General features: G+C 58.8%; 2 protein-coding genes across 5 annotated transcripts; one reads left to right on the top strand and one right to left on the bottom strand.

Moving 5' to 3' along the window:
- Positions 1-129: 129 nt before the first annotated feature.
- On the bottom strand, positions 130-3,139 carry MRPS12 (mitochondrial ribosomal protein S12). Of its 3 annotated transcripts, none has more exons than XM_036094945.2 (3): positions 2,984-3,139; positions 2,597-2,664; positions 130-826 (listed from the first exon to the last, which is right to left on the bottom strand). In XM_036094945.2, the coding sequence occupies exons 2-3, from the start codon at positions 2,643-2,645 to the stop codon at positions 456-458; spliced, it is 420 nt and encodes a 139-aa protein (XP_035950838.1). In that variant the 5' UTR covers positions 2,646-2,664; positions 2,984-3,139; the 3' UTR covers positions 130-455. The 3 variants fall into 3 exon arrangements, with proteins under 3 accessions (XP_035950838.1, XP_035950840.1, XP_035950837.1); XM_036094947.2 differs by having other exon boundaries at positions 2,974-3,040; XM_036094944.2 differs by lacking the exon at positions 2,984-3,139 and adding an exon at positions 2,908-2,981.
- Positions 3,140-3,221: 82 nt separating this feature from the next.
- On the top strand, positions 3,222-12,816 carry SARS2 (seryl-tRNA synthetase 2, mitochondrial). Of its 2 annotated transcripts, XM_036094929.2 has the most exons (17): positions 3,222-3,539; positions 6,293-6,388; positions 7,757-7,788; positions 7,918-8,002; positions 8,408-8,467; positions 8,549-8,603; positions 9,098-9,161; positions 9,363-9,468; positions 10,134-10,181; positions 10,411-10,519; positions 10,831-10,876; positions 10,961-11,048; positions 11,131-11,240; positions 11,801-11,894; positions 11,994-12,086; positions 12,209-12,274; positions 12,361-12,816. In XM_036094929.2, exons 1-17 carry the CDS (start codon positions 3,273-3,275, stop codon positions 12,502-12,504), a joined length of 1,563 nt encoding a protein of 520 aa, XP_035950822.1. In that variant the 5' UTR covers positions 3,222-3,272; the 3' UTR covers positions 12,505-12,816. The 2 variants fall into 2 exon arrangements, with proteins under 2 accessions (XP_035950822.1, XP_035950821.1); XM_036094928.2 differs by lacking the exon at positions 7,918-8,002 and having other exon boundaries at positions 7,757-7,786; positions 8,327-8,467.
- Positions 12,817-12,830: the final 14 nt, after the last annotated feature.

Below are 12,830 nucleotides of genomic sequence, written 5' to 3'. Positions count from 1 at the left end.
CACCAACCCAACAAGGAGGATACTGTGAGTGGAGCTGTTTTCTGGAGGAAACCAAGGCCCATCGGGAATCTCTACGGCTAATACCACGCGGTGGGCAAATACCGTGCAGGAGGGTTCACACGACATCCGTCGGAGGCGGAGGGGTCTGTGTGTTTATTGCAACCCCTTCCCAGCAGATGGCAGTACAGGGCCCTATCCCAGCAGAAGGGGTCCCCCCCCCCAGCCCATGCTCTATACACGGAAGGCAAGGGTGTGCACAGAGGGGTGCTTTTACTAATCCACACCCAGAACCCCTGTGGGCAAGTAGTGTTCCAGCTGGAAGAGGCGAAGCCAGGATTTGCACCCAGGACCAGGGGCTTCCAGAGCTGGAAGAGCTTCCCAAGGATACTGCGGGCACCCAGAGAGGAGGGTTCTTATTCTGGGTGAACCCCAGCCCGCCAAGGTGGCCCTGGCGGTCATTTCTTCTTCTGCACGTGGCCGCAGTCGTACTTGCCACGCACAACAGTGAGCTTCACGCCAGGCAGGTCCTGAGTGCGGCCGCCCTGCACCAACACGACATGGTGCTCCTGCAGGCTGTGGCCCTCCCCGGGGATGAAGCACACGGCCTCTCGGCCGGTGCTGAGCCGCACGCGGCAGCACTTGCGGTTGGCCGAGTTGGGTTTCTTGGGCTTTCGGATGAACGTGCGCAACACTACCCCCTTCAGCTGCGGCCGGCCGGCCGTGGGGCCCAGAGGTGTGGGCGGCCGCTTCGGGAGCCCTCGGCGGTGCATCTGGTTCAGGGTGGCCATGGGGCGGCTGGCCCGGAGCTGGGAGGCCAGGGCTAGGCCTGGAGACACACAACCGGGAGGGCGGGGGGGGGGGGGTTATCCCAGTGAACGGGTAAGAGTTCTAGGCATGGTTCCAAGCATGTATTTGTTTCCGTCTGGGGGTAGTCACAAATAAGAGTAATAACATCTACTGGGCAACCATCACCTGTCAGGTTCTATTTTAAACATTTAATGTGAATTAGCTCTTTTTATTGTGCAAGGAAGGTAGCGACTTTAATGCTGTTTAAAAATAATAAAAGCGATCAGATTCACATCGTGTCCTGGACTGTTCTATGCACTGTACCTACGTGAACTCATGCCATCTCCACAGCAACCCAATGGGGTGTTTCAGGGAGGTGTCCCTCCTCCTGCCCGTCATACCCACTTCCAACCCCCATAAGCAGATGATGTCAGCCGAACTTTAATACAGACCCTTTCCTCCCTCCTCCACTGCATCCACTCTGGCCCTGTCCAGCCTCGCCTATTGAGCCCTACTTCTCCCCCCTCCTACAGTCTGGTCCCCACATGCAGCCAGCGGGAGCCTGTGGACACCTGGGTCAGAGCATGCCCCCCCCCCGCCCCCGCTCAGAGCCCTCCCTCCTGCGGTGCCATCTCACTCAGGACAAAGCCAAAGTCCTTTCTGTGGCCCATGAAGCCCCAGGTGATCTGCCCCCGTTACTTCCCTGACCTCATCTCCCTACTTGCCTCCTTACTCATCCTGCTCCAGCGGGTGTCCCAGACACACCAACAGAAAAGGGAGCAGTGTGGCTGCAGTGGACTAAGAAGAAAGACAGGTAGGGGAGGGAATATATTTCCAAGGCAAACTGATGATTTGTTCATGGATAGGATGTAAGAAGATGCCACCATAACCGGATTCTCTTCAGCAAACATCCACTGAGCACCTACTGTCTTGGCCCCAATAATGGAGGCACAACGGTGACAGAGACAGCCCTGGGCATACCCTCTTGGAGCTCCCAGTTTAGGGCTTTAGGTTCATCCTTTTCCTGTCACTAGCACGGATGACCTTTTACACCCAAACTTTACACTCTCTCCCTATCCAGGGCAGGTCCTGGCCCTACTATCCATTTCCACGTCTCCTTAGGTGTCAAGTTACAGTAGAATCCTCCCAGGGGGTGAGACATTGCTAGAAGCCTTTTCCTAGTGGTATGCCTTTGAGCAAGACTCTGCTTCTCAGTGCCTCGGTGTCCTCACTGTATCGGAAGCACCAGAATCACACCTCCTCCTTGAGTACGGTGTATGAGAGGCTACGGCGAGAGATGCATGTCAAACTAGCCCAGAGTTCCCGGGCAGGTCGCAAGCCTGTCATGTGATCCTTGGTGAGTGGCAACCAGAAAGTGCTTAATAAAAGTTTGCAGAGTGACTGGCCATGAGAAGCATCTGATGTCTGCCGAGCCCATAAGGACATAAACAAAGCATCCCTCTCCGTGCCTGGCACACACCAGGATCTTGAAAAATATCAGCTGGATGAATGAGTTAAACCCTTTGCTTGGATGTCTCACCCAGGGGAGGTTATTTAATAAGTATTTGCTGAAGAAATCAATAATTGACCCAAATTCCTGGTACCCACCTGACGACCTATAGTCGCCCCCAACGCAATGACTTCCCACCTCTTGCCCTTGCAGCCCGAGCTCCGCTAAAACCTACCATGCATCCGTGCATCCTTAATTTAAGACCCCGATTTCCCCCCGGGGCTGCGGCAGAGGCACCCAAGTCCCAGAGGGGATAACCCTCGTCCAGCTGCGTCTCTGCAGCTCAAGCCCCCAACTTACCAGAACTTAGGGACGTGTTCAGGCCACGGAGAAGGCCGGACCAGGACATCCCGCTGCCAGCAGGGTCCCTGTGTTAGGGGATGAGAGAATCAGGAAGGAAGCGGGAAATGTGGCCGTAGCCGGGGAAGGGCCCCAATTCTCCCCATCCCGTCCTCAGAGCCTTCGGGTTAAACCCAAGGAATTTCCTGACGGTCGAACCACAACCCCTCACGCTGCTGACAGAAATTCCCTCCTTAAATTTAGTTTCGCTCTGAGTAGGCTCTCGGGCACCCAGCAACCTCTCCCGCCCACCGCCTCCCCTCCCCCCGCACACAGGAGGAGAAGGGAAACTGAGGAGAAGGCCGGGGAGATTTGGAGAACCCGAGGATCCCATCTACTTCAACCGACCCTAGCTGGGTCCGCAGGCACGCTGAACAGGCTTCTAGGCACTTCCGGAGGCCATCCCAGCCGGGATTGGCTGGATCTGCCTCTCGTGTGCACTGAAGGGGCGGGACACAAGCGACGATTGGTCAACGACAGAGTCAATCTCAGTCAATTTTTCTCGTCGGACTCTATTTGAGGCACGAGAGGCGCTCACCCGGTCCAGGGTCTGATTGGCAGGGCGGCTGCTTTGCAATTGGTCTAAACGCGGGGTGGGCGGGACAAAGGGTGCGTGGCTCCTTGTCCCCTGTCCAAGATGGCTGCGTCCATGGCGCGGCGCTTGTGGCCTTTGGTGGCTGCTCGGGGTCTTCGGCCCCGGAGAGGCTGTGTCTGCAGCCATAGCCCAAGGAGAACTTTTGCCACGGAGAGACAAGGCCGGAACCTCCTGTACGAGCACGCGCGCGAGGGCTACAGCGCTCTCCCTCAGCTGGACATGGAGTCGCTCTGCGCATGCCCGGAAGAGGCCGCGCGCGCCCTGCGGCTCCGCAAGGGGGAGCTGCGGCCGGAAGACCTGCCCGCGATCGTGAGTGCGCTTGCGTGGGCCATCAGCTGCGGGGCCGAACTGGGCTTGCAAGATACTCTCCAGCAGGGGGCGAACCTATTACGGGAATTTTCGTTCCTCCCCAAGTTTAGCCAACATGGTGTGCTTGGCACGCATACGTGTGCCAGTTATCCACGGAGTGCTAGGGCCCTACTATCTACACACCCATTATGCGCCGGTTCCATAAAGCGTGCTGAGTACCTGCTTTGCGCTTAGGAACTTACTACCTGCCCATGTCCTCTGGGCTCCAACCTCATGCCAGGCTTAAAACGACAAAAGAGAATGGGGGGAGGGGGAAGAACATGGGGGACAGGGATGTGAATCAGACGAGGGTGGAGGGGTTTGCCTTTGGAAAGTAAGAGGTGGAGACCTGCCGCTGCCCCACAGGTAGCAGGGTAGATAGGGTTATCTAATGAATGAACGGTTCTACCGAACGGTTATTTAAGGAGCATCTACTATGTCCCAGGTGTTGAGAATAAGTTGGTAAGTAATACAATACTACATGCTAGGGATCGAGGACCAGAGTCACCATATTGCTAGACCTTGCTGAGGTGCTGAGGATGGTCCTGTTCTAAGTGCTCTGTACATATTTGCCTCGTTTCAGTTTCACAACCACCATATGAGGTAGGTGCCATTATTGCCCCCATTTTATCAGAGGAGAAACTAAGGCTCAGAAAAACTAATTAAAAAGGGTGGCGGTTCCTCAAAAAGTTAAACATGGAATTTCCCTATGATCCCGCAATCCCACTTCCGGGTATATGCCCCAAAGAACTGAAAGCAGGGACTTGAACAGGTATTTGTATACCGACGTTCGTAGCAGCATTACTTACAGTAGCCAAAAGATGGAAGGAACCCCAGTGCCCATAGATGGATGAATAGATAAACAAAATGCGGTATATACGTACAGGGGTCGGGGGGAGCAGGGAATGGGAAGATAACGTTTAATGGGTGTAGAGTTTCAGTTTGGGAAGATAAAGGTCTGGACATGGACAGTGGGGATGGCTGCACAACAGTGTGAAGGTACTTAATGCCCCTGAACTGTACACTTAAAAATCGTTAAAATGGCAAATTTTATGTGTATTTTACCACAGCCTTTTATTTATTTTTTTTTTAAGATTTTATTTATTTATTTAATTGACAGAGAGAGAGAGAGAGACAGTGTGAGAGGGAACACAAGCAGGGGGAGTGGGAGAGGGAGAAGCAGGCTTCCGGCCGAGCAGGGAGCCTGATGCGGGGCTCGATCCTAGGACCCTGGGATCATGACCTGAGCCAAAGGCAGTCACTTAACCAACTGAGCCACCTAGGCGCCCCTTTTTATTTATTTTTTAAAAAGATTTTATTAATTCATTAGAGCGAAAGAGAGAGCGTGTGCGTGTGCGCATGAGCGGGGAAGAGGGACGAGGGGCAGAGGAAGAGGGAGAAGCAGACTCCCTGCAGAACACAGAGCCTGACACAGGGCTCGATCCCAGGACCCTGCGAACATGACCTGAGCCAGAGTCAGACGCTTAACCGACTGAGCCACCCAGGCGCCCCTACCACAGCCTTTTAAAGTGCTGGTTTAGAGATCCTAAATTATTTACAACCTACTAATGGATCACATCCCAAAGCTTGAAAAACACACCTTTAGGGCGCGAAGTGTGAAGAGAAGTATGGCATGTGGCTTTCTGGGCAATAACAAGGCATGTGAATTGTTCCTCGGAGCCCTGGGAAGCTATGGGTGCTTTCAGGCGGGAGAGCGCTTGTGTAAGAACTCTGGCTGGAGGAGGTGAGCCTGCAGGCTGGGAGGCTGGCACAGGGGTCCTCGCGAGAGAGGACAGGCTCTGGATGGGGGCAGGAGTCAGGGGATGGGAGGAGGACAGACTTGATGGATGTCCCTGAGGCAGAAGGGTCAGGACATGGTGCCTGGCCACAGGGCCGGGGTGGGGGATGGGAGTTCTTGGGGCTGTGCCTAAGGAGGAAGAGCAGATCTGGGGGGAGAGATGCCTGTCCTCGAGTCACTCTTGCACAGAGTGAGCATGAAGTGTCCAGGAGACATCCAGGGGGAGCCGCCTTGTGGCCTGCCCTCCCCTTCCCGCTTCCAGCCCCCAGGAGGGAGGACGGTGTTGTTTGCACCATTTGGTCGAAGAGAGAACCACAGCCAGAGAGGTCCGAGGGGTTTGCCCAGGGATGTGGGCTCACAGAGGGACCTCACAGCCATAGGGATGCCCATGAACGAGAGCCGAGCCTGCCGTGTGGGAGGGCACAGGTTTGGCGTGGCAGCCCCAGAGGACGGCTGCCTCTCTCTTCTGCTAGACTCCGAGGTGATCGCTGGCGGGGCCTCAGCTCCATGCCCCTCGGCCCCTGGGTCCTTTCACCTTCTTGCTCCGCATCCCTCAGGATGTTGTCCGGTTTGGCTCTCCTCCCAGTCCGTCATCCGGTCCAAGGGGACTGAGAGACAGAAAGTCCAACATGGGGGCTTATCTTTAGGGAGGTGACCCGAGTCACACTGCCACTTCTGCTCATGTCCACTGGTTGAACTTGGACACGGGAGTACACGCAGCTGTGAGGGAGGCTGGGAAACATGTCTTCATTCTGGGCAGCCACGGGCTTCACATCAGGGAGCGCTAGTGTGGGGTAGGGGGGGAAGGAAGGGGGACTGGCCACTGGGGTCCAGGTGGCCAGAGGCCGAGGCTGCAGGGAGAAGGGGCAGGACACAGTGGCCACTTCACGCCTTTCCCTCCTGTGTCCACCCCCAGATCTCCACATGGCAGGAGCTGAGGCAGCTGCGGGAGCAGATCCGGAGTCTGGAGGAGGAGAAGGAGGCTGTGGCTGAGGCAGTACGGGCCCTGCTGGTGAGCATGGGGGTCCTAGGTGGGTGGAGCTTCACCCTCTTGATTCGACTTCAGTTTCCCCTCTCGCAGTCCACGGTGGCTGCCGTAGTACCCACATCTCTTTGTATGATGCCGCCGGAGGTAGAAAACGGGACTTTTCTGGGGCTTGCGTGCCCTTTCTCAAGAGCAGGGAGACCTTTGCCGAAGCATCCAGCAGAGTCCCCTCATGCCTCCTGGGCCCAGACACCCCACACCCACACCTGTCGTCAGCAGGAGGGACACAGTTACTGCAGCGGGCTTAGGGATCCTTGAGAGGCAGCCCCCCGGCTCAGCCCACGTTCCCTGAACTACAGGCTGCCCAGGGAGGGTGAACTGAGTCAGGTGTCTGTGGGACTGGAGGACGGAGGGCAAATAGTCTTGGCTTGGACAGCCAATAGCATCTGCCACAGGGGGTGGAAAAGTCATCATAAAATCAACAGCAGACGTTTATATAAGCAGTCACTGTGTGCCAAGCATCGTTCTAGGTGCAGCCCTCACAACGCTGGGAGACAGGGACAGTCCAAACCCAACTTGCAGCTGACGACATGGGGCCCCAGGAGGTGAAAAATGTGCCTCCACGTCACAGCCAGAAAGTTGGGGCAGGATTCGCACCCAGGCATTCAGGCTGCTTTCCACCACTCCACTCGAAGGCCAGTTGCAAGGCTAGTGACATCTCCCGGTGACCCTACTACGGAAGTGCCAGGCCCCGGGTGACGTGCGTCACAGGCGGGCAGCCAGTGCAGACAACAGAAGTGATCACAGTTAGCGTTCCGTGAGTGCTAACCCATCTTTCCAGGGAAGCCATGCACCAGCCCTGCTGGGGAGCTCCTATGAGCCCATTTCACAGATGGGCATACCGAGGCTCGGAGAAGGGACAAGGTTTGCCCAAGGACGCACAGCTTGGAGGCACCCCACATTCAGACTCCGGTCTAGCCTGCTGTCCCCTCTGCTGCTCCAGATCGTAGAAGGTCACAAGTCCACAGACTTTACCTCTCCAAGTCTCGGTTTTGTCATTTACGAAATGGGGAGCACAGCGAGGCCCGCTTTATGGAGTAGGTTATGGAGAAATAGGACCGTGTGAGAGCCCTCTGTGGAGACAGGTAGCTCCTGGTCAGCAGAGCTGCAGGTGTGATTACTGTCCGTTATCTTGCCTCCTCCCGGCTTTACTGAGAGAGAAACTGAGGCACAGACGTCTGTCCGGCCAGGCATCTGCAGAGCAAGGAATTCAGAACCCCTTCCCCACCCCCACCCCACACCCCCGGCCCTGTTTGACCTTTCACCCCTCCATTTTTCCCACCTCCCTGGCCCCAACTTCAGGAACCTAATCACCCTGTCCGTGTCTTCCACCAGGTAAACCAGGACAACGGTCAAGTGCAGCAGGTACTATGGCGGGTTGATGCCCATCCCTAGTGGGAGCAGGCAGGTGCCACGTGAGTCCTGATTCCTACAATGTGACCAAAGCCAACAAACAGGACTGTTGACCCAAGTGAATCTATTGATTCATGAGACAAAAGGCTGGCTCTGGGTCCTGGCTCCATATTTGTTTCCACTTTCTCCTCATTCCCAGACCAACTTTCCCCCCTTAGAGAAAGGGGAGCCAGGATGGCGCGCAAAGGGGGCCACTTCCCTGACAGCTGCACCCGTAGTCCTGGGGCTTGGGTCATGTGCCTGTCTTTGAGCCTGTCGCTGTGGCCAAGGCCATGGAATGTTCTGGTAGGCCAGGCCTGAGTCATGACCCTCTGGACATGCCACATGGTGGTGAGGTGAGGGGAGGGAATTTCCCAAAAGGAAATTCAGCATGTCGGGCCAAAGAGACACTGAGTGTCCCCCACACAGGTTCTGCCAGCAAGGCTCGAGGTCAGACTGGTTTGAGGGACCCCTGCCCTTTCCTGGGCTGACCCCACCTGCCCCCGCCCCCAGGACCCCCAATATCAGAGCCTGCGGGCACATGGCCGGGAGATCCGCAAGCAGCTCATGGTCCTGTACCCCAAGGAGACCCAGCTCGAGGAGCAGTTCTTCCTGCAGGCGCTGAGGCTGCCCAACCGGACCCACCCGGACGTGGTGAGCACCGTGCTGGGCCCGGGGGGGCCCGGGGGTCCGCCTGGGACCACCTCCCCTGTGACTCCCGCTGTCTCTCTGCAGCCCATCGGGGACGAGAGCCAGGCCCGAGTGCTGCACGTCGTCGGAGACAAGCCAGGTGGGCCACCCCCCAGGCTGGGGTGGGGACCCCCGGGGTCTGGGATGTAGCTGGACCCTGTAGAAGGCCTGTGCCCCTCCCCCAGCCTTCCGTCCTGTCTGTGTGTGCACGGCAGTCTGTCCCTGCCCCACTTTGGCCCCTGATTCCCTTGGGTTTTCCTCCCTGACTCTGGTCTGCCTCTGGCTCTCTGTCCCCCTCCAGCTTTCTCGCTTCTTCCTAATGTTCTCTTCCCTTTGCCCTCTCTCTCCTTTTCCACCTCTGCTTCCTGTGTCTCTCTCCACCTCTCTCCCCCTTTGCCAGGCCCGTCTCTGCCGCCACCCCATTCCCTTTCTCTCCCTGCCTCCCCCTCCCTTCCACTCCTCACCCCCGCCTTCCCTTGGTCTCCCTCTCTGTCTTATTGTCACTCATTCCCGCCGGCTCTCTAATCCTCTCTCTGTCCCTGTTCCATGTCTCTCCCCCTAACCCTTACCCCACCGCTTTTCATCCTGGTCCAGCTTTCTCCTTCCCACCCCGGGGCCATCTGGAAATCGCCGAGAAACTTGACATCATCCGTCAGAAGTAAGTGCCACCCACCCTCCCCACCCCAGCAGCTGGCTCAGCACCGGGTGGGGAGCCGCCGGGGCCTCACCCCGCATGAATGTTTGATGCCCGGTCCCCCGCCTGGCAGCTGGCCTCTGCCCTGGGGTGCAGAAGAGTCCCCCTCATCCCCCCCCAGCCCCGGCCCACACACACCCGCCTGTCTGCCCATCTGTCTCCCAGGCGCCTGTCCCACGTGTCCGGCCACCGCTCCTACTACCTCCGTGGGGCTGGGGCCCTCCTCCAGCATGGCCTGGTCAACTTCACACTCAACAAGCTCATCCACCGGGTATGGGCCAGTCTGGGAGGGCTGCCTGGGGGGGGGGGGCGGGGGGGCACGGAGGCTGACTCAGAACGCTCAAGGCGGGGAGGTGGGGGGGGTCACCTCTGCTCTAGTCACTGTTTACAGAGCTTTACACGTGTTATTGACACATTTCGTTCCTAGAGCAGCGGTGGGAGGTAGGTGCCATTATTATCCCCACTTCAGAGATGGAGAAACGAAGGCCTGGAGAGGGTGTGACTAGCCCAGGATGTCGTGGCTGCTGCCTGGGGCTGGCCCTAGAGCCTGAGCCCATCACCTCCCTGCCTGCCTCTAGCGGAAAGGGAGCGTTGGGGAAATGTGTTGCTGAACCGGGAGGGCTTGGCAGGGGCTGGAGGCGTGGGGCGTGGGCGGCGGTGAGGGACCCGGACATTTCCTGAGGGCGCTGGGGAGCCACAGAAAGCTTTCACTATACCTCCCCCTACCCTGTGTCGCTGAACTGAGTGAGGAAACTGTGAAGCCCAGCAGAGGGCCCCGAAGCCAGCTCCAAGCCCACCGCTCAGGCCTTCCTCAGTTTCCCCTGAGGTGGAGTGGGCTTTGTGGCCCATTCTGCAGTGCCGCTGCTTCCGGTTTGAGCTTGGGGCCGGGTGGGGGTCCTGGCTGCGCTCCTCACCGCACCCCCTTCCTCTTCACAGGGCTTCACTCCCATGACAGTGCCAGACCTTCTGCGAGGAGCTGTGTTTGTGAGTGCTCCCCACGCCCAGCTGTGTGCCAGTTTTGGGGACCCCAGGCGTGAAGAACAGCCTGTCTCCCCCAGCAGAGACCACCCTGGGACTGGGTTGAGGGTGTCGGGCCAGAACAAGGCGGCCAGGGCAATTCCAGAAGCTTCCTGGAGAGGAGCGGGGGTTGTGACTGCAAAATGGAGGCCGAGGTCCTCTGTACCCTGACCTCTGTGGCTTGGCCTCTCCCCAGGAAGGCTGTGGGATGACACCAAATGCCAACCCATCCCAGATTTACAACATCGACCCCTCCCGCTTTGAAGACCTCAACCTGGCTGGGACAGCAGAGGTGGGGCTTGCAGGTAAGCACCTGCCTGGGGGCAACAGCAGGGGTGAGGATACCTCCAGCATCCTCAGAGCAGCAGGGATTGTAGGGGGACAACCAGGAGCATCCTAGGGATGACGGCTGCCTGCCGAGGATGTCCCAGTGACCCCAGGGCCAACATGTACGGTTGTGTAGGTTGTTTACTGCACAACAGCCCAGTGAGGATCCAGCCACTGCCTTGCCATGAGATTGTGTCCACCAGAAGGGCGCCTTTTCTAATTCTCACAGAGGTTTCCTGTGGATGGGTGGCGCCCCTAGCTGACCCATCCTGTTCCCCTCTCCCCCCAGGCTACTTCATGGACCACTCGGTGGCCTTCAGGGACCTGCCCATCAGGTGATGCTCAGTTCCTTTAAATCTTGTCCCCACCCATGACATTCCCTCTCCCCTCCCTGACACCACCTCCCCTGCTTCCCCCAGGATGGTTTGTTCCAGTACCTGCTACCGGGCCGAGACAGACACAGGGAAGGAGCCATGGGGACTATATCGAGTACACCACTTCACCAAGGTTGGTGTAGCTGGGGCTGGGGAGGAGGGCCACTCCAGTGACCCAGGGCCTCCTGACTCCTGTGCCCACTGCACTGCCCCAGGTGGAGATGTTTGGGGTGACAGGCCCTGGGCTGGAGCAGAGCTCACAGCTGCTGGAGGAGTTCCTGTCCCTGCAGATGGAGATCTTGACGGAGCTGGGCCTGCACTTCCGGTGCGGAGAAGGGTGGGGGTGCGGGAGGAGGGACGGGCTGGCTAGGTGCTCCCTCATCGTGAACAGCCTCCTCACCCCCATCCCCCGCCCCCTTTTCCCGTATTAGGACTATCTACAGGGTGTGTGTCTGTCAGGCTGTAAAATCCCGTGTAGGACCATAGGACGGGGCCAGCAGCCTAAGCAGCACAGGGCGCTCCATTGTAGAGGCCCAGGCCCCTTCCCTCTCCTGGCTCCCATCCCTCGGTGCCGCCCCATCCCCCATCTGTACTTCACCCCAGGCAGCGCCTCAGCACCCCGGGCAGAGTGGAGGTGGGGGCACACCCCTTCCCTTTCAGGCAGCCCCACGCCCCCCTCCCTGAGCCCTGTCCGTCACAGGCTTCCAGAGAGGCCGGGGGATGTGGGCTTTTTCCTTGGGGACCCATTACAAACCGGGGGTGCTGAGAGTGGCCCATGCTTTCTCCTCCCCATCCTCTTCTCCATCCACTTTTCTGCCACCCCCCCTGCCGCCGCCTCCACCTCTCACCCGCTGACCTTCACCATGACCTTCTCTTCCGCGGCAGCATCCTGGACATGCCCACCCAGGAACTGGGCCTTCCCGCCTACCGCAAGTTCGATATCGAGGCCTGGATGCCAGGCCGCGGCCGCTTCGGCGAGGTGAGCCCCCAGTGCGGTGGGGATGCCTGGTGGGAACGGGACGGGACACCCTACCCCCCCACAGCTGATCCTCTCAGCCCGCCCCGCCCCCTCGCCCAGGTCACCAGCGCGTCCAACTGCACGGACTTCCAGAGCCGCCGGCTACACATCATGTTCCAGAAGGAGGCTGGGGAGCTGCAGTTCGCCCACACGGTGAGCGCCCGCACCCCCCTCCCACCCACCCCAGAGCCTCCACCCTCCTAGGCCCACGCCACCTCAGCCTCTCCCGGGCCAGTGGAGGTCATCATGTAGACGCGAGCGTGCCTCTCTCCCAGGTGAACGCCACGGCCTGCGCCGTCCCCCGCCTCCTCATCGCCCTCCTGGAGAGCAATCAGCAAGAGGTGAGGCGGGCGAGGATCGCACGCGGGGAGGCAGAGGGTGCAGGCCTGGGGCAGTGGCAGCGACCTGAGGCCTGCTTTGTCCCCAGGATGGCTCGGTCCTCGTGCCCCCTGTCCTCCAGCCCTACCTTGGCACCGATCGGATCACGGCCCCCACCCACGTGCCTCTCCAATACATCGGCCCCAACCAGCCCCAGAAGCCCAGGCGCCCAGGCCGGCCTGTTTCGAGCTGAGAACTCACCCCCATCAGTCAGCAGGGCTGTGGCTGCTTCCTGGAGCTCGGGGGACCCTGGAAGCCCGGGACCTATTTTCCTGAGCAGAGTCCTGACATCTGCAGCTCCGTGCCTGGGTCCCTTCCCTACTTCCCCAGAATCAGCCAGTGACCCCGTCGCCACTGACGGTCCCAGCCTGCACCAGAAAGCAGGGCATCTGGGGACTTGAAGGTTGTAGGAATGAGGGGAAGAGAAGAAGAAGCCTCCAATACTCCTTCCTCCTTCCCTCCCTCAGTACTTAGCAGGAAGTCCCCAATAAATGGTCAGAACCAAGGCCTTTGTGGATC

This window comes from Halichoerus grypus, chromosome 15, assembly GCF_964656455.1.
Source record: "Halichoerus grypus chromosome 15, mHalGry1.hap1.1, whole genome shotgun sequence".
Classification (NCBI taxonomy): Eukaryota; Metazoa; Chordata; class Mammalia; order Carnivora; family Phocidae; genus Halichoerus; species Halichoerus grypus.
Note: the sequence above shows the minus strand (reverse complement) of the source record. Positions and strands in the feature narration are given on the sequence as shown.